Source organism: Anolis carolinensis, unplaced genomic scaffold (assembly GCF_035594765.1).
Source record: "Anolis carolinensis isolate JA03-04 unplaced genomic scaffold, rAnoCar3.1.pri scaffold_9, whole genome shotgun sequence".
Taxonomy (NCBI): Eukaryota; Metazoa; Chordata; class Lepidosauria; order Squamata; family Dactyloidae; genus Anolis; species Anolis carolinensis.
In genome coordinates, this window is record NW_026943820.1 from 2657693 (window position 1) to 2681997 (window position 24305).

General features: G+C 43.7%; 1 protein-coding gene across 1 annotated transcript in view; it reads left to right on the top strand.

Moving 5' to 3' along the window:
• Positions 1-24305, top strand: part of jph3 (junctophilin 3) — a 65494-nt gene that overhangs the window by 35648 nt on the left and 5541 nt on the right. Inside the window, exons 3-4 of the mRNA XM_062961490.1 lie at positions 13250-13374; positions 16262-17190. Of these exons, the coding sequence (XP_062817560.1) occupies positions 13250-13374; positions 16262-17190 (1054 nt within the window). The remainder of the gene's footprint in view (positions 1-13249; positions 13375-16261; positions 17191-24305) is intronic.

Sequence of the window (24305 nt, forward strand, 5' to 3'; positions counted from 1 at the left end):
GAAGGAAAGAAGGGAGGGAGGGAGGGAAGGAGGGAGGGAGGGAGGGAGGAAGAAGGGGAAAAAGGAAGGAAGGAAACAAGGAAGGAAGGAAGGAAGGAAGGAAGGAAGGAAGGAAGGAAAAAAGGAAGGAAAGAAAGGAGGAAGGAAGGGAGAGAGGGAGGGAGGGAGGGAGGGAGGAAGAAAAGGAGGAAGGAAGGAAGGAAGGAAGGAAGGAAGGAAGGAAGGAAGGAAGGAAGAAAAGAATGAAGAAAAGAAGGAAGGAAGGAAGAAAGGAAGGAAAGAAGGAAGGAAAAAAGCAAGGAAAGAAAGGAGAAAGGAAGGGAGAGTGGGAGGGAGGGAGGAAGGAAGAAAAGGAGGAAGGAAGGAAGGAAGGAAGGAAGGAAGGAAGGAAGGAAGGAAGGAAGGAAGGAAGAAAAGAAGGAAGGAAGGAAGGAAGAAAGGAAGGAAGGAAAGAAGGAAGGAAAGAAAGGAGAAAGGAAGGGAGAGAGGGAGGGAGGGAGGGAGGGAGGAAGAAAAGGAGGAAGGAAGGAAGGAAGGAAGGAAGGAAGGAAGGAAGGAAGGAAGGAAGGAAGGAAGGAAGGAAGGAAAGAAGGAAGAAAAGAAGGGGAAAAAGAAGGGAGGGAGGGAGGAAAGAAGGAAGAAAAGAAGAAAAGGAAGGAAAGAAGGAAGGAAGGAAACAAGAAAGGAAGGAAGGAAGGAAGGAAGGAAGGAAGGAAGGAAGGAAGGAAGGAAGGAAGGAAGGAAGGAAGGAAAGAAGGAAGGGAGAAAGGGAAGGAGGGAGGGAGGAAGAAGGGGAAAAAGGAAGGAAGGAAACAAGGAAGGAAGGAAGGAAGGAAGGAAGGAAGGAAGGAAGGAAGGAAGGAAGGATGGATGGAAGGAAGGAAGGAAGGACAGAAGGATGGATAACAACAACAACAACAACAACAACAACAGCAACAGCAACAACACTTTATTTATATCCTGCTACCACTTCCCAGAGGGACTTGGGGCAGCTCAAAAAACACTCAAGGGGTGACACAAAATACAAAATACTACAAGTGCAAAACAAAACATAAGCAATAACCAATCAACACAACTTCCATAAAATTCAACCTGAACTCTTATTGTTGTTGTGTTATTAGAAGAGGGCTCTCGTTTGCCAGGACAGATTTGCTTGAGGCCAATGTTATGCGACTCCCAGGTTCAGCTTAAGATCTTCCTTTGAGCTTGAACTTGACCCTGGATGGACACAACTTCTTAGCTGACTCGACAGATGGGCAGACTTTGTTAATTGCTTAGTGTTGTGGTTCAGTCTGATGATGAAGGGGGATTTGGGTTTCAGCAGGTTGATCAAGGAAATGTTGAAAGCTCTGAGTTTAGCAGGGAAGTTGAAGTTAGTGATAAGGGTGACCTTTCACAGGATTTTGAACATAACAATGTCTAGATGAACATCAACAAAATCCAGGTGGCTCTGGCAGTGAGGCAGAGGAGTTTTCCTTAGATAGAGACACTAGATTAAGGTTGAGACTCGGTTCCAGGCATTCTGTGAGAATCACGGACATGCGTGTGGGAGCCAAAGCTCAGAGGAATGTTTTTCTAGCTTGCAAGCATGGTTAAAAAGGGAGAAATTGGGGAAGATTTCAGACAGAGCAACGTTGATTCTGGAAGCTTAACTCTTGCCTTGTCTCTGCTCAGGGAAATAGATCTTCGCTTCAATTCATGCCTAGATTCTGTGTTTGGATTGTATTTTAAAGCTCATGCTACCTTATTTCTCCAGGACTGCTATGCTATTTTAGAGACTCTGAACTATTTTATACAAAGACTTTGAACTGTATTCTGCAGATTGCCTTTGCAATGGGATTACTGCTTTCTCTGCTGCTTTTTATTAAGATTTTGCTATCTTTTATCAATAAATTGAAAAAACCAAGTCTGCTGTGGTGGAGTGTGTGTTAGAGCAAGGTGAACCAGTGCTGAGGTACAACACGTAGGCTCACAGATGGATAGTAGGCATGTGCAAAACAATCGGAAGTGTCGGAAATCGTTAAAAAATCGGAAGTTTTGTAAGTTGGAAGCCATATCTGAAGCGTTTGCTTGCTTTGCTGCACTTGTTTTGCTTCTCTCTGTCTTCCCCTTCCTCTTTCCTGTCTGAATCGGTCATTTTCCCGATGCCCTTGATCGCGCTCCGTGAGAGGTGACAGATGGCAGAAGATGCAACTCCCTCTCCAGATGTTAATTCTAAGTTGCAATCTGTAAATAACACGCAGGGAGATGATAATAATATTCCGGAGACAGGGCATCTTTGCTAAAGAGCCAGAAAGTATCGATCCTGTTGCGCTTAAGCGGCTGAGGGGGAAAAGGAAGGGGCCTGAGGCCAGGAATGGTGGGAGTTGAAGTCCAAAACACTTGGAGGGAGGGCCCAAGTTTGCCCATGCCTGCCTTAGAGTGAAAGACGGTGAAATCGGATAAGTATCGGATAGAGGTGTCATATCGAGTCATCCGATGCTTCTTTTCACCATGATGTGCCCATCGTGTCTGAACCACGAAAAGATATTTTAAATTTCTGGGGAGAAAAATTGTAAAATTAAATATTTATCTGACCCGAACTCATTTGTGAATGAGAAAGGGATGGAAATAGTCTGACAGCCTGGAAGGGAACTCAACTGTATCCTAATTTGCATTGTTCTGTGAATGGAACCAAATGTTGCTAAGACGGGAGACTGGTAGCTTGCTATTGATAGCTCACCCTTCATCGAAACCATCGAAACTTTGTGCTTTTCCTGCATGAAGCAGAATGGTGTTGGACTGGATGGGCCTTGAAGTTGCTCCTATTATTATTATTATTATTATTATTATTATTATTATTATTATTATTGACACAACAACATTGTATGACACAGTAAACAAAATAGATATGCTGGATTTCATATCAAAAAATCACAAGTCGAACACTTCCCAAGTGTCTAGGACTGTGTGATGTATTTTATTATTATTATTATTATTATTATTATTATTATTATTATTATTATTATTATTATTATGGCTAGATGGCCATCTGTCAGGGATGCTTTGATTGTGCCTTTCCTGTATGAAGGCAGAATGAGGTTGGACTGGATGGCCCATGGAGTTGCTCCTATTATTATTATTATTATTATTATTATTATTATTATTATTATTATTATTAGACACAGCAAAAAAGATAGATATGTTGGATTTCGTATCACAAAATCACAAGTCGAACACTTCCCAAGTGTCTAGGACTGTGTGATGTATTTTCGGATGATGCGTGCAGATCCCAGTCGGGTGGCCTTTTGCAGTTGGCAGATCATGATTTTGTCAGTGTCTATTGTTTCCAAATGCCGGCTGAGATCTTTTGGCATGGCACCCAGTGTGCCCATCACCACCGGGACCACCTGCACTGGTTTCTGCCAGAGTCTTTGAAGTTCAATCTTGAGGTCCTGAGAGCGGCTGAGTTTTTCCTGTTGTTTTTCGTCAATGTGACTGTCACCTGGGATGGCGACATCAATGATCCAAACCTTTTTCCTTTCCACAACTGTGATGTCTGGTGTGTTGTGTTCCAGAACTTTGTCAGTTTGGATTCGGAAGTCCCACCGTATCTTTGCGTGCTCATTTTCCAAGACTTTTGCAGGTTTGTGATCCCACCAGTTCTTTGCTGCTGGGAGGTGGTACTTGAGGCATAAGTTCCAATGAATCATTTGGGCCACATGGTTGTATTATTATTATTATTATGTCTGGATGGCCATCTGTTCGGGGGTGCTTTGATTGTGCTTTTCCTGCATCAAGGCAGAACGGGGCTGGACTGGATGGCCTCTTCCAACCCTTCTGTGATTCCTGGCCATGGCTCTGTGACGGTCTATAAGGCGGCCGTTCAGTGCGAGATGCATGGGCGCTGGGCTGCTTTGCATGCGCCAGGGATGCCCTCCAAAGCGCCTCCTGCAACGAGCATCAATTAACCCGGGTTCTTGCGCGTCATCTGGCACCTGAAAATTACCTCTCGGCTGCTTGCCATGCACAGCACTCGCGTCCTGTCTGGTGGGCGGCACAAGATGTCTGGAGCAGGTGTTTTCCTCCTTAAGCCGCATCGCTCCAGAGGTCTCATGCGCGGGTGCGCCGCTTTCGGGATCCGGCAAATGGGGCCTTCTTTGGGGGTCAGCAGGAGCCGCAGAGGGTTAATGGGGAGCCGGGCTTATTACCGGCCATTTGGAGGCCGAGCCTTTTAATTGCCGTGGCTAATAGTGCGCATATTTCAGCACTCGCTGCTCCTGACATCCTATTACCGCCTCCATCAATCACCCGTCTCCAAGATAGGAGCCAGGGACGGAGTGCTGAAATATACATGAAGGCGGCCTTATTCGGGCCGGGCCGGGCAAATAGAAGCCATGACAAATGGACCACCGCCGCTGCTTCGTGAGGACCACATTTCCTGGCTCTGCATTTACCGATTCCAGGTCTCTGGCCCTCATGTATTATGCAACGGCGGTATTTTGAAACTAGGAAAAGTTTCTCTCTCTTATGGATTTGGACATGGCTACTGGGGCAAGTAGGAAACTTACGTACCGCTTTATGCGGGGAGGCTTATTTTACTAATTTACAACACCATAAAACCTTCTAGCAGTGTGTGGAAAGGAACGAGCATGTCCAGTTCTCTTGTCCTTCCATTCTATCCCATCATCTCTTCCCCAGTAGTTACTGGTAAAAAGGGAAGCAAATTGGAGATGCAACCCTGAAATCGACCGCGAACATGATTTCAACCCAATGATACTTCAAACATAAATCCATACACAAGACAACAGGAACATTTCCAAGGTTTTCCTTCTGGCATGAACCAGAACAGGACACTTGAGGAGACTTGAAACATGGACTTGAGAGCAGAGACAGACACGAGACCGTCCCTTGTCAATGTTGTCTCCTCTGAGATGTGTAAAGCCAACACAATTTAATTTAAGCCCGACCAAGTAGCCATGAGATCATGCCAAACGCACCTGGGCTTCAAGGTCTTCTCGTGAATACTCTCAGAATCAGGGCCATAGCCAGAAAAATAATTCTGGGACATTGAAGCTTTTTTTAAAACAAATCATAAAGAGTAGTTCCATAATGCAAAATAATTTAGAAATCAGGCTTCACTGATAAACTTCAGTGGACACTCATGGAGATTTGGTTAATCAAAATTCATGAGTAAACCAGGAGAGCCTTCCCTTGGCAATGTTGTCTCCTCTGAGAGTTGTAAAGCCAACACGATTTAATTTAAGCCTGACCAAGTATCCATGAGATCATACCAAACGCACGTGGGCTTCAAGGTCTTCTCACGAATACTCTCAAAACATCTAATTACCGTATTTCCCCGAAAATAAGACAGTGTCTTATATTAATTTTTGCTCCCAAAGATGCTCTAGGTCTTATTTTCAGGGGATGTCTTATTTTTCCACAAAGAAGAATTCACATTTATTGTTGAACAAAAAAAAATGAACATTTATTATATACTGTACAGTAGTTGTCATCACAAACCAACATTACCAGACAAACTGTGAATCCTATCAATAATAATAATAATAATAATAATTTTATTTTTGTACCCCGCCACCATCTCCCCAGAGGGACTCAGGGCGGCTTACAGATATAAAACCAGCATACAGTAATATCAAATACAAAAACACACAAATAAATTTAAAAGGCATTAAAAAATCATCAATCATTATAAAACACATGAAAAACACAGCAATACAAACATAAAACGAGCTGGGCAAAGTGCACTGAGTGGAACTTGTAACAAGAATTTCTTGTTACTACCAATATTTCCATGTACAGCACTCTATGGTACATACATTTACCAATCCTGCATGCTCTGGTGTTCTGTTCGGTGAGCATGCTTCCAAACAAAAACTTGGCTAGGTCTTACTTTCAGGGGAGGCCTTATATTTAGCAATTCAGCAAAACCTCTGCTAGGTCTTATTTTCTGGGAAAAAACAGGGTAGTCTATTTTTCACTCCCTCCGTTCTCAGACCTAATCTGTCTTTTCGGGAAAACTCCTCATCCACCGAAAGCTGTTTCCCAAGAGAACCAGTTTGACTTGAACCATCACAGGAGTCCAAAACATTGGCCTCAACTGTCTGCAATTCTCTCCTAGCACTGACAGACTCATCGCTTTGAAACCCTTCAAACCCTTTGTCCTCTGACATGTCAGAAAAATCCTCTGCTGCTTGCTGAGCTACAACAAGAGCGTTCTCTGTCAATGTTCCAGTTAGACTCATATCTCATAGACTTATTAGAAAATGACGCAAGGGCCGTCTATTCAGACACCATCCGAGTCCTCCCAACAGATGACCATGCAGCTTCTGTTGAACTCCAAGGCAGCAAATTCCCCTGTTGAATATCTCTTCAATTCAAGATGTGCTTCCTCGTGTTTAGATTGTCAGAGTAATTGCAGCACAGCAGCAGTTGGATGGAGTTAGTGGAATGGAGAACGAAGAGACATCAGAGACGTTGGTAAAACTATATACAAAGTTTTATTGTACAAGACAAACAGACTTGCAGACAATAGACACAGGACTTACACTCTAGGCAGAACAGAACAGAACTGAACTGATGCAATCAGCAATGCACACACACTTGTGTCTGGACACTCCCCAGTTCCAGCCACACATCAAGGTCATCACAGCTTCTCAGTAATTAACTCTTTACAGACTATAGTACACTCTGGATGATGCAATCAGTATGCAATACAAACCAAGACACAAATTGCATTTAAACACTACCTATACACAAATCCCACATTAACATCTCTTTCCCTGCCATTTGAAACTAGAGCTCCGTTGCGTCCTAATCTCTAGCAACAGAAAACAGTCTCTCTCCATATTCAGTATGACATGCTTTCAGATGGGTTGCTGTGAGTCGCTTGGTCCGTATGGCCATGTTCCCGTAGTATTCTCTCCTGACGCTTCGCTTGCATCTGTGGCTGATGGCATCTTCAGAGGTTCTGTTGGAAATGTGTGCTGTTCTACGGCAGAATCCCAGCCAGGATTCGGAGGAAACGGCTGGAGCAGAAGGTCCCTTTGGAAGCATCTCTTTGTGGTGCCAAGCGATTGCCATGGAGATCGGTCCCCGTTCGTTGCCTTTGGGATGGAAGAGGCAACAGGGGCAGGAGAGCTCTCGGCAGCCAAAGCTGGGATAATTTTGAGTGTGTGTTTTCATGCAAATCTCACTTAGAAATGCGGTGACAAACAGCGAAGGGCGGTGGGAACGATGGCTTGTGATATCAGGGGAATTCTTCCAAATTTAAACCGTTTAGATCGGGCATGGGCAAACATGGGCCCTCAAGGTGCTTTGGACTCCAACTCTCACAATTCCTAACAGTCTACCTATCGATCTACTCACATTTGCATGTTTTCAAACTGCTAGGTTGGTAGAAGCTGGGGCTAGCAGCGGGAGCTCACCCCATTCCCCGGATTCGAACTGCCGACCTTCCAGTCAGCCAGTTCAGCAGCTCAGCGGTTCAATAATAATAATAATAATAATAATAATAATAATAATAATAATAACAAGACACCAGACATCACAGTTGTGGAAAAGAAAAAGGTTTGGATCATTGATGTTGCCATCCCAGGTGACAGTCGCATTGACGAAAAACAACAGGAAAAACTATCAGGACCTCAAGATTGAACTTCAAAGAAACCAGTGCAGGTGGTCCCAGTGGTGATGGGCACACTGGGTGCCATGCCAAAAGATCTCAGCCGGCATTTGGAAACAATAGGCATTGACAAAATTACGATCTGCCAACTGCAAAAGGCCACCCTACTGGGATCTGCTCGCATCATCCGAAAATACATCACACAGTCCTAGACACTTGGGAAGTGTTCGACTGGTGATTTTGTGATATGAAATCCAGCATGTATATCTTGTTTGCTGTGTCATACAATAAAACAACAACAACAACAACAACAACAACAACTTGTGTCATAATAAATAATAATAATAATAATAATAATAATAATAATAATAATAATAATAATAATAATTTTATTCTTGTACCCCGCCTCTATCTCCCCGCAGGGACTCAGGACGGCTTACAAATGCAAAACAAGTATACATACATAAAACATCAAATACCGAAAACACACGAATGAAAATTAAAACATACGATTAAAATCAAACCATCAATAAGACAAAGTTAAAACGCAGCAATAAAACATAAGGATGGGCTGATCAAACCTGCTGTGCCACCATATTAATAATAATAATAATAAGAAGAAGAAGAAGAAGAAGAAGATGCATATGATGATGATGTTGATGATGATGATAATAATAATTATTATTATTATTTGAAACACAACAAGATGAGTCCACAGCAGACACTCTGCTGGCTATTGTATTGGATCACACGTCAGACACTTTCCAAGTTGTTGTTGTTGTTGTTGTTGTTGTTGTTGTTGTTGTTATGCATCTCAGGGAGTGTTGGAGTGATTTCCACCATGTTTGGGTAAACCAATTTAGGTGCCTTGGACACTACCTTTACTACAGAGCAACCTGTCCAAAGAGTAGCAGCAACCTTGCACTGTGGATCGATATCCCTGGAAGTGGGCCGGGGGTGTCTTTTCCCAAATCCCCTTTCCTGGCTCTCCCGGGTGCCGTCTGGATGCGATTGATTGGCAAAACAGCTCTTGCTCTTCTCCAGGCGCTGGCTGGAGGCGGTGAGCAGGGCCTGAATTATTCATGGCCGCTGCAGACTCCCTGGCTTCTGTGTTGTGTGTGTAGCTTTTAAGCAGGAGCCCATTTAAGGAGATGGATGGATAGGTGGATAGATGAGATAGATGCGATAGATGGATACATGGATAGATGATGGATAGATGGATAGATGAGATGGATGGATGGATGGATGGATGGATAGATGAGATAGATGAGATAGATGGATAGATGGATAGATGGATAGATGGACAGATGGACAGATGGACAGATGAGATAGATGGGATGGATGGGACAGATGGACAGATGGGATAGATGGGATGGCTGGCTGGATGGATAGATGGAGGATAGATGAGATGGCTGGATGGATGGATAGATGAGATGGATAGATAGATGAGATGGATGGATGGATGGATGGATGGATGGATAGATGGATAGATGGAAGGACAGATGAGATAAATGGATAGATGAGATGGATGGATGGATGGATGGATGGATAGATGGACAGATGAGATGGATGGATGGATGGATAGATGGAAGGACAGGTGAGATAAATGGATAGATAAGATGGATGGATGGATGGATAGATGGACAGATGAGATGGATGGATAGATGGATAGATGGAAGGACAGATAAGATAAATGGATAGATGAGATGGATGGATGGATGGATGGATGGATGGATGGATGAGATGGATGGATAGATGAGATAGATGAGATGGATGGATGGGTGGATAGATGGATAGATGGGATAGATGGATAGATTGGATGGATGAGATAAATGGATAGATTGGATGGATGGATGGATGAGATAAATGGATAGATGGATAGATGGATAGATTGGATGGATGGATGGATGGATGGATGGATGGATGGATGAGATAAATGGATAGATGGATAGATGGATAGATTGGATGGATGGATGGATGGATGGATGGATGGATGGATGGATGAGATAAATGGATAGATGGATGGATGGATGGATAGATGGATAGATGGATAGATTGGATGGATGGATGGATGGATGGATGAGATAAATGGATAGATGAGATGGATAGATGGATGAGATGGATGGCTATATGAGATGGATGGATGGATGGATGGATGGATAGATGGATAGGGGTCCTGATTCCCAACCTGCCTTCTTCCTGCTCTTCCTTCTTCTACCTTTCCTCTTCCTGCTTCCAGTCCTCTTCTTCTTCCTCTCCCTTCTTCTCCTTCTCCTCCTCTTCTCCTTCTTTCTTCTTCCTTGATGCATAGACCACAACAGCGGCTGCTGAAATGGAATAATAGTGCCATTATCCTGTAGTATGGCCTGGCCCCGCTGTTTTTGTTCAACATGCCTCTTATCATATTTACAAGTATTGAGTTGATTTAATCTGTGACTCTTTCTATCCGTTTACACGTCTTAATTCTATGCTGCCCGGAGTGCTCACAGTGGAGAGTGGGGATAGAAATATTTTAATCGATCGACTGATCGATCGATAGTCAATCATGGCGTTGTTTAAGGCCACATTAACAGCAACAGCTTGGTGGGTGCACGGAATGAGTGAAAAGTCATTAGGCAGCATGTTCCGTGTCATGTTCTGGAACCTGCATTACAAGGCAAATAAAATCAAGTAATTTGCCCGGGGAATTAAGGAGATGAACTAATGAACACGCTCCCCGGGAATGCCTATACAAAATGCAGACTGCCGTTCAGTGCTTCCTTTTCTCTCTCTCTTCCTTGCAGCAAATATCCTTTAAGCGCATTAAATAGATTATTTGCATTTATTTGGCCTGCGTGCGCAAATCTCAGCGTTCATTCTCTTAATTTCTTGGTCTCAAGCAGCTCTACAGTGTGGAACGAATGCCGTTTGGCACTACTTGTGAACTCAAGGATGGGAGTTGTCGTTTTACAAGGGTCGAGGCTGTGTTGTGGTTCTGATGATGAAGGGGGATTTGGGTTTCAGCAACTTGATCCAGGGAATGTTGAAGGCTCAAAAATGCAGGCTGATCAAGGCAATGTGGAACGCTCTGAGTTTAGCAGAGAAGCTGAAGTTAGTGATAAGCGTGACCTTTCACAGGATTTTGAATATCAACAACGTCTAGATGAACATCAACAAAATCCAGGTGGCTCTGGCAGTGAGGCAGAGGAGTTTTCCTTAAATAGAGACACTAGATTAAGGTTGAGACTCAGTTCCAGGCGTTCTGTGAGAATCGCAGGCAAGCGTGTGGGAGCGAAAGCTCAGAGGAATGTGTTTCTAGCTTGCAAGAATGGTTAAAAAGGGCCAAAATTGGGGAAGATTTCAGACAGAGCAATGTTGATTTTGGAAACTTAACTTTATTTTTTTAACTTTATTTTTTATTTTATTTTTTTGGTAATAATTTTTATTTATTTCATGTGAATATAGTACATTGAAAGTGGGAGAACAAATAATAACTTAAGAGATAGTAGGAAGTAGCGAGGAGAGAGAGAGAGAAAGAGGGGCGGGGAGGGAGAAAAAGGGAAAAAAAGGAAAAAAAATATAAAACATTTTTTTTAAAAAAATCCAGTTGTGCTCTTGATTGTGGTTTGACTTCCCATCTTGGCTTTGGAGGTTCTTTTTGTTATCTTAAAGTTTCTTTAGTCTTCTTCTGTTTAGATCAATTTTTATATATGGGACAGATCTATCATAAGGTTTGTTCTTCTTTTTCTCATGAATTTTATAAATCATGTCCAGTCGGTTTTATTTTTCCCTTCTCTTAACTTTTGTATTAAGCTGTCCATTTGAATTATATCCCATATTTTACATGGTTTACTGTGGTTGGAAGTCTTTTCCCCTTCCACACTTTTGCTAATGTAAGTCTGGCCAACTCTTGCCTTGTCTCGATTCATGGAAATATTCCTTCGCTTCGTTTCATGCCTAGGAACTGTGTTTGGATTATAATTTTGAAGCTCATGCTTCCTTGTTTCTCCAGGACTGCTATGCTATTTTGAACTATTATCTACAAAGACTTTGAACTGTGTTCTGTAGAATGCCTTTGCAATCGGATTATTGCTTTCTTTACTGCTTTTTATTAGGTTTTGCTATCTTTTATCAATAAACTGAAAAAACCAAGTCTGCTGTGGTGGAGTGTGTGTGTTAGAGCAAGGTGAACCAGTGCTGAGGTGCAACAGGTTGGCCCATGCCTGATGTAGATGCAACCCAGGACAAGTCGACTGTTGGGTTCAGTAGCAAGATGCTAAGGATTCTTCGGAGAACGAGGGGGGACAATGGGTTTCCCATCGACGAGTCTGTGCATGATCAGGATGATTTGCAGGTCTCAGGTGAGAGAGAAGTGCCCAGAGTTGCAGAGAAGACAGGAGATGTTTGGGATTCCAATGTCAATTCCTTAGGGAAAGTCCATTTCTCTTGGGAATCGGCCTTCAGGGCCTTCTGCAGGTGCAGATGGGGAGTTTTCCCTTGATATTAGATTAGGCCTCTGCATGGAGGGAGTCAAGGATAGGATTAATTAGGCCTTCAGAAAGACTCCATGAGAAGTCCTTGAGACCCAGGTGTCAAAGGCATGACGTCATGGCATCTTGGTCGGGCATGATCTTAAATTAAGCGCTGTTTACTTGTGTCTCCAGAGCAGACGTTGCCATAAAATCAAGTTCCTGTTTCAGCAATCTTGCTCATGAATCAAGTCTCTTGTGTTGGTCTATGTTCCTGAATGAGTTTTTGCCTTGGGAAAGGTCCTGTTTTCATTCTTATGGACTGATGCCTATATTGGACCTTTAATGCCTGGATGATTGTTTAACATTTTACCAATGTCAAAATTTTAACTATGACTTGTTTAAATTGTTTTTAAATTGTGTTGTCTGATGTTTAAATTGTTATTTTATGATTGTATGTGATTATATTGGGCTTGTTCCCCGTGTGAGCCGTCCTGAGTCCCCAGCTGGGGAGATGGAGGCGGCATACAAAAATAAATTTATTATATTATTATATTCTTGACTTTGTGGATTTCATGAGACGTCCTTGAGACCCAGGTGTCAAAGGCATGACGTCATGGCTTCTTGGTCGGGCATGATCTTATGGATTGATGCCTATGTTCTTGACTTTGTGGATTTCATGAGAAGTCCTTGAGACCCAGGTGTTGAAGGCATGACGTCATGGCTTCTTGGTCAGGCTTGAGCTTAAATTAAGGGCTGTTTACTTGTGTCTCCGGAGCAGACAATATTGCCATAGAATCAAGTTCCTGTTTGAGCTGTCTTGTTCGTGTCTTGTGTTTGCCTATGTTCCCAAATGAGTTTTTGCCTTGGGAAAGTTCCTGTTTTCATGCCTATGGATTGATGCCTATGTTGTTGACTTTGTGGATTTCATGGTATTTTGGATTATTAATCTTTTGTATATATGGACTACTCCTATTTCATAGCATCTTTTCTCCTGCTTTTTGAGAGATACCCCTTTCCTCCCTTTTGTACAGGCTTTGTAAATAAACTGGGTGGTGCTAGGGGAAAAGGCGTTCCAAGCCTAGAGTGCAACATCGGCGTTGTGTGCATTGTATTGTGTGCAAATCCTGGGACGGAAGCCAGCTGACTGTCGCCTTTTGTGCCTCCCGATGTCTTGCAGGACCTCCCATTCGCGGGCCAAAGCGGACGCCGCCGTCACCGCCGCGCAGAAAGCCCAGGAGGAAGCTCGGATCGCCCGGATCACTGCCAAAGAGTTTTCGCCTTCCTTCCAGCACCGGGAAAACGGTCAGTGCGAGGCACACACGTAGGCGCACACAGAGATGCCGGAGCCCAGGGATGACTTCATCCCTTCTCTGGGCAAAGGCAGGCGCGTTCCTGCCGTGGAGCAAGCCGTTCTTTGCGAGACGCAGATCAATGGCTCCTTGGCACTGGCGCATATGAGCCGGGATTGCGTCTCCATTGGAGTCCTTGAGACTGTGCTTTTCTTCCTCCATGGCCCTCATTTGCAACCAGCTTTATGATTCCTAGACTCGGAAGGGACCCAAGGGCCATCTAATCCAACCCCTTTTTGCACAATCAAAGCACCCCCCAACAGATGGCCATCCAGCCTCCGCTGAAGGCAAGGAGACTGCAATAGACGCCAAGGCAGCAGCTTATTGGTGAACGACCCATGAGCATTTGTTCCAAAATCCCAAACACTTCTCGTCCTGAGCATTTCGGATAAAGCAGACTCCTCCTTTATCCCGAAATCCAAAACAATTCTGGTTCCAAATCGATATATAAAAATGTAATGTGCATAATTAGGACCGAGTTAACAAAAAAAACCACTGAGCCAAATCACACCAAATTTGACTCATGAGCATTTGTTCCAAAATCCCAAACACTTATGTTCCTGAGCATTTTGGATGAAGGCGACTCCTCCTTTATCCCGAAATCCAAAACAATTCTGGTTCCAAATCGATATATAAAAATGTAATGTGCATAATTAGGACCGAGTTAACAAAAAAAAAAAAAACCACTGGGCCAAATCACACCAAATTTGACTCATGAGCATTTATTCCAAAATCCCAAACACTTCTGTTCCTGAGCATTTTGGATGAAGGCGACTCCTCCTTTATCCCGAAATCCAAAACAATTCTGGTTCCAAATCTATATATAAAAATGTAATGTGCATAATTAGGAGTGAGTTAACCAAAAAAAAACTACTGGGCCAATCACTTTCCAAGGAGTGGCCATCAAAAAAAGTATAGAAAGAAAACACCATGCCCGTATGTAGAAAGCAGCCAGACTTTGAAGCAGTGAGGCTATTCATTGCAATTCTAGCAGCCCGAACAACCATTCCCCTAGAACGCAAGTACCCAGGCTTCCAAGCAGCAAGCCTATTTCCTTGCATTCCAGCTCACCAAACAAGGATTCCCATAAGAAGAAAAGAGCCAGGCTTTGAGGCTGCAAGGCTATTCACTGCTATTCCACCTATCCAACAAAGGATTCCCATACACCACAGCAACGCATGGCTGGGCACAGCTAGTACTTAATATAAGGGAGACATAACTTCTGTTCCAAAATCCCAAACCCGTCTGGTCCTGAGCATTTCGGATATTAACCCACAATTCCAAAATCCCAAACACTTCTGCATTTCAAGCATTTCGGATAAGTGATGATGAGCTTTTATTGCAAAATCGAAAAAACTTCTGATCCCATGCATCCCATGGATAAGGGATACTCAACCCTGATTCAAAAATCCCAATGCCTTCTGATTTCAAGCATTTCGGGTGAGGGATACCCCATCTGTATGTCAGAATCCAAGACACTTTTGATCCCAAGAATCTTGGATTAGGGACCCTGTTTTCTTGGCCAGATATAGTTACAAACAAGACAGGTTCCGTAGGTTTGTTCTTAAGTTGAATGTATATGTAAGTTAGAACAGGTACATTTTTAAGTATAACTCTAGCCATACACACACGCACAAACACATATATATATAGCTTTACTATGTATATATACTATGTATATATGTATATTGTTTAGCTTTGAAGAGCATAGGGAAGAGTTAACACCCCTGTGTTGTTTCTTTTGCTGTCTGTGCCCCTGCTCAGAAGACTTCACCTCACTTTCTCTCTCTTTGAGAATCGGATTTTGCAAAAAAATTGGCTTGTTGTGGGAACAAGGATTGAGGATAAAGCTTCAATGGAGATCCCCTTTCCCATGATAATTACTCTTCCAGGAGCCAATTTCCCTTCCAAGGGGAAGATTTCTCCCTCTTCCTGTTGTCTCAGCCTTCTTCTTCTTCTTCTTCTTCTTCTTCTTCTTCTTCTTCTTCTTATTATTATTATTATTATTATTATTATTATTATTATTATTACACCCAGCTTTATCTCCCCATAAACTTGCTGAGACATTCCTGCACATATCTCTGTAGGTCTTAGGAAGCTATTTCCTGATTTAAGGCATGATATCCAAACAGAGGATGGGTTGGAGATGTCAATAACTTGGACCAGTGGTACCCAAATTTATTTGGCCTGCCACCCCCTTTTCAGAAAAAATATGACTCAGCCCCCCCCCCTGGAAAGGGGGTGTGGCTTAGAGGGGTGGGCGTGGCTCCTGCTCAAGAGGGCGGGGCTGAGCCTCTCCCGTAGTTCAAGATGCAGGGCTGGGAGGGGGAGGTGGGCGGGGCCACAAATGGGCGGCCAGGACTGGGATGGGCGGAGTTACGAGCTCTGAGGCAGGGCTGAGCTTCTATCCCTGTCCTGCGGCGCTTGCCAGGACACAGGGGGCGGGGCTAGAGGAGGGGGCGGGGCCTCTTCCCAAGTGCCTGACAGGGCTGAACCTCTATACAAGCGCCTCAGGAGAGGTATACAGAGGCTCAGCCCTGTCTCGGGCTCTTGGGAAGAGGCCCCGCCCCCACCCCTAGCCCCGCCCTTTAGTCCTAAAAGGCCTCTCAGGAGAAGTATAGAGGCTCAGCCCTGTCTCACACTCTTGGGAAGAGGCCCCGCCCCCAGCCCTGCCCTTTAGTCCTAAAAGGCATCTCAGGATAATTATAGAGGCTCAGCCCTGTTTCAGGCTCTTGGAAGGAGGCCCTGCCCCCACTTTGGGAATCACTGGTATAGAGGATGGTGCCGAGGACGTTTCTCGTGTTGCTTGTTTGTTTATTCCGTGTTTGTCTCCGCCGCAGGGCTGGAGTGCCAGAGGCCGAAGCGCCAGGCCTCCGCCGACGACATCGAGGTGCTCTCGACAGGGACGCCGCTGCAGCAGGAGAGCCCCGAGCTGTACCGCAAAGGGACCACCCCGTCGGACCTGACCCCGGACGACAGCCCCCTGCAGAGCTTCCCGGCCAGCCCCTCGTCCACCCCGCCCTTGGGCCCCTCCTGCCGCAACAAGAGCGCCCACTTTGCCCGCCAGCTCTGCCTGGACGAGGAGCGGGGCGGCGGGGAGATCCAGATGCTGCTGGAAGGCCGCGGGAGGGACTACATGCGGCCCAACAGCTGGGCCGAAGACAAGGAGGTGGCCGGGGCCCACGGCGTGCGGGGAGGGGTCCTGCGCAGCACCCAGCCCGAAGACCCCCGGCTCCGCAAGCACCCGCCGGCCTCCAACCACAAGCCCCGGGAGCGCTGGGCCGACCCTCCCTCCGCCGTGACATGGACTCACCACCGGCCCCATCACCACGGTTCGGGCGGCGCCAAGCTGTTGGAGCTGGACGAGGAGAAGACGAGCAACTACGAGATGGAGATGAAGCCTCTCCTGAGGATGGATTCCTATATGCAAGAGATGCACGCCCAAAAAAGACACTACGGCAAAGCCGGGCCCGGACGCGGCCTCGTTGGGGCCGAGGAGCAACAACAGTATCACCCCGGGGATGAACGCGGCTTCGGGGTCCAAAGACTGAGGTCCAAGGCCCAAAACAAGGAGAACTTCCGGCCCGTGGTGTCTTCTTCTTCTTCTTCGGCCGAGCCGACGGTGCAGAAACTAGACAGCCTGAGGTTCGGGGAGAAAGGGGAGCCCCGGCTATTGCGGTGGGACTTGACCTGCTCCCCGCCACAGAAATCCTTACCTGTTGCACTAGAATCAGAGGAGGAAAATGGGGACGAGCTCAAATCAGGCGCGGTAAGTGGAGCAGGAGGGGACGGTGTCTTCCGGCGGCCGGTCCTACTTTGACGGATCGGAGAAAGAAGGGGGTTGGACTGGATGCAAAATACAGTAGAGTTCCGGTTATTCGACATAAACGGGCGGGCCGAATATCGAATAACCGGATCTGACGGATATTAGGGAGGCCCTATTATCCAGCAAACCGTTGAAGGAAGCGCCCGTGCGCATTGCTAGGTAGATAGCAAGCCACCTAGCAACGCTCACGGGCGCCTCCCAAAAGGCCTGGGATGTCGGATAATACAGAGTGTCGGTTAACCGGAACTCTACTGTATATCAATAGTATAGAAAAAATGCAGGACTAGAGAAGGAAAAGGTATATTGCAATAAGCAATGATCCAATGTCTCAAACAGATTCAAAGGAAATGCAGTCCAAAAATCACAAGAACAGCCAAAATCCAAATGCAAAAGGTATCCTTAGGAAAACGTGATCATGAATATAAAACAGGAACAAAGAAACTTCCACGGTACTTGAATCCCAAAACCAAAAGGCTTGACTTGAAATAAGAACCAGGACTCAGGCCTAGCTTCTCACTCCATATGCTACGTTGCCTAAACTAACTTGAAAATAAACACCTTGGCAATTAAAAGACGCCCATGAAATCATTCTGTCTCCCTTGAAATCTCTTCCCCACTTTCCAACTTTTAGGCTCTTTAGGCCCCTACCTCTATATCACAACTTATATTACTTTTTAAAAATGGTCAATGTGTATAAACACATTGCCTGAAGGTAGTTTTACATGCAATGCTTTAAATAATTTCGGGTATCAAACCCACTGAACAATCAGAAAACAAAGGGGCCATATCTTTCAGTGACTCAATTGAACCATTTTGGATTTTGGAGGATTTGGGGATTCTGAGTAAGGGACACGTGATCTGCATTTAGTGGAATAAAAGAAGAATGCAATGGCCATACAAAACTCCCCGTTCTGTGTATCCATAGGGTTTGCTACTATCCATAGTTTCCTATTGATACTGTCAGGAAGATATTCCTTGAGGAGATGTGGATTTTATTGTTTACTAAAACAATAGTAAACGGATTAATTTACTAATCCGGATTAATTGAAAAGGGCATTTGATGGCTGGGTTATTTATCGGCTGAGTTCAGGGCTCTCTGTCTAAGGGTGAACTACAACTGCCATATGCCAAGGTCAATCACCTGTATGCACAGTGGGCCATTTTGGATCTGTGTGCCAAGTTTGGTGCAGATCTGATGTCGACTGGGTTCAGAGCTCTGTGGATAAAGATGAACTACAACTCCCAAAATCATTGTCAATTCCCAAAAGTTGGTCATGGGGCTTCTCAGTGTCAAATTGAGTCCCGGTCCATCACCGGTGGGATTCGGAGTGATCTTTGATTGCAGATGAACTATAAATCCCAATATCTACAGCTAATAAATATCAAGGCTTCCATGATGTGGAGTCAATCCCCCAAACCCCTCCAGGATGTTTAGTTGCTGCTCAGTTCTGCTCTGGGTTGAAAAGAGTAGAAAAGAGTTAAGGGAGAGGCAGTGGGCGGGGTCATGCAAATTTCACACTCACTGAGCGAGTAAGGAATACTGGGATGCCTGCCTGTGGTGCAGGAAACACGTAAAATCTTGGATGAAATTGTCTCCGAATGAAAGCATTCCTTGGGTGGTGGGCCGTAGTATTTGGGGAGGACATTGGAAGGGTTTCGGCAACATATTCATGGTACTCGCTATAACCTGAAATGTCATTGGATTGAGTGGTTTGGTGGCTCCTCAGCACTGTGGGTTGTAGCTGCTTGTGGAAGTGGGCACCCCAGCCATATACACACATATTTTCGTACATTGTTATGTGTACAGATATATATCACCTTCCCCATTAACGAGATACAACCATCTTTTTGGAACAGTGGCCTTGTAAATACAGTTTTGATCTAAGGCAGGCTTTGATGCAGTTGGCAGGTTCCGTCTCCGTTTACCTTGCACCTGTCACTGTCGGCGTTTAACTTTACATTTCCTTATATAAATTATTGAACAACTCAAAACTCTAAAGGCGAGGGAATGCTAATGTGGCAATGAATAGATGATTTGCAATGGAGCGGCACGAGAAGCCGGAGCTGGAGTGCATCTACATTGCAGAATTAATGCAGTTGGACATCACTTGATCTACCATGGAAGGATGGGAGTTGTAGTTTTACAAGATCTTTCACATTTCTCTGCCAAACTTTGCCAAACCTTCCACACTTGCATAGCCTTGAACCGTGGCTGTTCAAAGTAGCACCAAAAGGGACCCCCAAAGGACATCTATGTTGAAGGTTGCAGATATAAATAGAAGCTTTACTACAGTTTCTGAAATCAAGATAAACCCTGCAGTATAATAAAGTGTCACTTAGGCTTTTGTAACAAGTAACAGTATCTTTACTTCAGTTCAAAAGATCAGACAGGGCAACAATATATACAGCAGTCTCTCTGAATTCACACAGAGAAGATAGGGAGAAAACAGTCCCTTTAAACAGTCTTTAAATATGCCTCATTTGCCTTATAAATAATCAGGCTTCAGAGAGTTGGCAACCATTTCCTTCCTGACTGTTTCCAGTCAGCGCTCTCTTCACTCTCCGAGGTGAAAGTGGCAGTTAAAGCCAGTCCTTTTATATAGTCTTTAAATATGCCTCATTTGCTTTATAAATAATCAGGCTTCAGAGAGTTGGCAGCCATTTCCTTCCTGACTGTTTCCAGTCAGCGCTCTCTTCACTCTCCGAGGTGAAAGTGGCAGTTAAAACCGTTTGCTCAGCACCAAGCTAGAGACAGCAGCCAATCGGAATTCTGGCTCTTGGCTGGCTCAGCCAATCAGCTGTTGACACATGCCTTTCCAGTCAACTCATTACGTCATGGTGCCTCTTTACAAATCCTCACACTATAATAATAATAATAATAATAATAATAATAATAATAATAATAATAATAATAATAATGAGGAGGAGGAGGAGGAGGAGGAGGAGGAGGAGGAGTTGTTTATTTATACCCCGCCTCCATCTCGGGGTGGCTTACATGGGCCAAGCCCAAATAAAAACAATAACAATATACAATACATCAATAGACAAAAACATACACAATTATAAACTTTAAACATCTATATATATAAAAGGGTAATGAAATTTCGGCCTAGGACAAAACAACAAAACTACACATCCCAGAAACACTAAACTTGGCAGCACAACCCCTCATCCATGCCTCTTCGTTCATACAACAAAAAGCTCCAGCTACTCCAGAAAACGGCCAGGCTTTGAGACTGCAAGGGTATTCACTGCTATTCCACCTGGCCAACAAAGGATTCCCATAAGCCACAGCAACGCGTAGCCGGGCAAAGCTAGTTAACCTATAAAAATAAAAACATACTTAATAAAACATAGAATTAAAAACAGCGAGATTGTGGTAATAGACTAGGTAAAGTGCACATTATAAAAGTTGTAAACTCAAAGTAACAGATAAAGTGCTGCATAATCTGCCAGGCAGTAGTAATAATAATACTTTATTTATATAATGCTCTATCTCCTCAAGGGACTCAGGGCGGTTTCCATAGAACCATACAACTTAAAAACCATACAACAATTAAACATAATAAAATAGTGAACATAAGTACACAAGACATACAAGCAATCAATTAACACAGACTTAAGAATTAGTGATGCAAAGCGAAAGCACTATCAGAGAGCGCTATCACGGACGTCAGCTACTATCGTCCTGGTTAAGTTATTCTCACTCCGTCTCAGTTGGAGAGAAGGCGGAGATGTATTTCATTGTTCTTAAAAAAGGGGAAGCGTTAGTTAAGGTTATGTATGGAAATTTGGTATTTCACACGGCGGTTTTGCCGTCCCTGTTGGGAAGTTGTAGGCCACTAAAAGCTGCCCTCCCAATGGAACATCCAATGTGACATTTGAGAAAATGCTCGGCAGCAGAACGGGTCAAGCTTAGATGGCGAAGTTACGTGGTTACGAAATGTCACTTGCGCTTTTGCAAATGGGTTCCCCAGAGCGGGGTTCGAGCAAGGTGCAGATAGAGATGAGAAAGGTAGCTTTTTCCACCTTCTAGATGTTGGGCTGCCATTTCCATAATAACATGATGTCACAAAATTGGACAAAATTGCGTTCCCGGTTTGAAAGCATTATTTCCTGTATAATTGTGTGGTCCTTACTTTGAAAGTACAGTAGAGTCTCACTTATTCAAGCTAAACGGGCTGGCAGAATGTTGGATAAGCGAATATGTTGGATAATAAGGAGACATTAAGGAAAAGCCTATTAAACATCAAGTTAGGTTATGATTTTACAAATTAAGCACCAAAACATCATGTTATACAACAAATTTGACAGAAAAAGTAGTTCAATGCACAGTAATGCTATGTAGTAATTACTGTATTTATGAATTTAGCACCAAAACATCATGTTATACAACAAATTTGACAGAAAACGTAGTTCAGTACGGAGTAATGTTATGTTGTAATTACTGTATTTACAAATTTAGCACCAAAATATCATGATATATTGAAAACATTGACTACAAAAATGGCTTGGATAATCCAGAAGCTTGGATAAGCGAGGCTTGGATAAGTGAGACTCTACTGTAGTTGTTATAATTCAGGAACTTTATTTTTTATGGCACAAACTACAGTAGAGTTTCACTTATCCAAGCTAAAGGGCCGGCAGAATGTTGGATAAGCGAATATGTTGGATAATAAGGAGGCATTAAGGAAAAGCCTATTAAACATCAAATTAGGTTATATTGTACAAATTAAGCACCAAAACATCATGTTATACAACAAATTTGACAGAAAAAGTAGTTCAATGCACAGTAATGCTATGTAGTAATTACTGTATTTATGAATTTAGCACCAAAATATCACAATGTATTCAAAACATTGACTACAAAAATGCGTTGGATAATCCAGAACGTTGGATAAGCGAGTGTTGGATAGGTGAGACTCTACTGTATGTCAAATTGGTTGAGATTTGAAAAAGCAAACTATTTCTGCAACTGCAAATGATGATGATGATGATGATGATGATGATGATGCAGGGTTGCTGTGAGTTTTGGAGGCTGTATGGCCATGTTCCGGGAGCATTCTCTCCTGACGTTTCGCCCACATCTGTGGCAGGCATCCTCAGAGGTTGTGAGGTCTTTTTGGAAACTAGGCAAGTGGGGTTTATATATCTGTGGAATGATGTCCAGGGTGGGAGAAAGAAAAGTTTGTTGGAGGCAAGTGTGAATGTTGCCATTGGCCACCATGGTTAGCACTGAATTGCCTTGTAGCTTCAAAGCCTGGCTGCTTCCTGCCTGTGGAATCTTTTGTTGGGAGGTGTTTGCTGTCTGGAATTCCCCAGTTGTCTCAGTGTTACTCTTTATTTACTGTCCTGATTTTAGAGTTTTTAAATACTGGGAAAGAACCATACAAAGAAAGGATTCCCTGAAATGCACAGGCAAGAGGCCACTATAGCTAGAAATGTATTCCAATAATATGAACTATAAAACAGTAATTAAATCCAAATATAATCCATGTGTTACCAACACACATACACTCATAGAAAGTAAAACTCTATATTCAGAGTTTGTGAGCCCAATGCCCACCAGAGTTCATGTTCCACATGGAGGACTGTATAAGTCACTCATTGTGAGTCCAAATTTAAACGTCCAAGTAAGTGAATCCTTTTATGAAATCCAGTGTTTTAAACAAGTCCCTGTAGGTCCACTCCGTCATTGATAATGACACATTGAAATTATATACTCGAAGAACGAAATTGTCTACTCTAGGTTCTCCATACTTGCATAACCACCACCTGAGGAAGACTACACAGTCGAAACCGGTTGTGGATGGTGACTAACCTTGAACTTGTTTAAAACATTGGATTTCATAAAAGGATTCACTTACTTGGACGTTTAAATTTGGACTCACAATGAGTGACTTATACAGTCCTCCATGTGGAACATGAACTCTGGTGGGCATTGGACTCACAAACTCTGAATATAGAGTTTTACTTTCTATGAATGTATGTGTTGGTAACACATGGATTATATTTTGGTTTAATTACTGTTTTATAGTTCATATTATTGGAATACTGGGAGCCAGATTTTGTTCATTGTCATGGTTTCTTCCTTTCTGTTGAAATTGTCCACTTGCTTCTTGTGGATTTCAGTGGCTTCTCTGTGTCATCTGACACAGTGGTAGTGAGAGTGGTCCAGCATTTTTGTGTCTCCAATAATATACTGTGTCCAGATTGGTTCCTTAAGTGCTCTGCTATGGCTGACTTCTCTGGTTGAGTGAGTCTGCAGGCCTTTCATGTTCCTTGATTCATGTTTGGATAATGCTGCTGCGTTTGGGGGTCCCTGTGTAGACTTGTCCACAGCTGCATGGGATACGGTAGACTCCTGCAGAGGAGTGAGGATCCCCTTTGTCCTTTGCTGAACGGAGCATGTGTTGGGTTTTCTTAGTGAGTTTGTAGATAGTTTGTGCAATATAGTTCCTCATCAGCTTCCCTATGCGGTCAGTGGTTCCCTTGATGTATGGTTAGGACACTTTTCCTCTGGGTAGATCTTTGTCTTGACTCTCATGCCTTGTTTTTGGACTTGCAGCTCTTCTGATGTCCATGGTGGAGTCTCCATTGGCCTGGAGAGCCCAGTTTAGGTGGTTCGGTTCACCTTGGATGGGGTTTGGTTCACAGATTCTTTTTCTTTTGCAGTTTAATAAACTGCAAAAAAAGTGTTTAATAATAATAATAACTTTATTTTTATATGCCGCCTCCATCTCCCCGAAGGGACTCAGGGTGGCTAACATGGGGTCGAGTAGTTTAATAAGAACTGACTGCGCAGGTGCAAAAAATACAGTGTGTGCAATTTCACAGAGACTACGATGGAGAATGTTTGCAGTTTAATAAACTTTCCCCATGTTTTTATGATAGAACCATTTAGGAAATGACATTGATAACTGAAGAACAGAAATCATGATGAATGGTGTAACCCTTCCTCATGTATTGGCTGGGGGATTATGGGATTTAGAGTCCTAAAGCGTGCAAGTGATGCCTTTTTTGTAACTCTTTGTAATTCCTCTCTTCCTCTCTTCCAG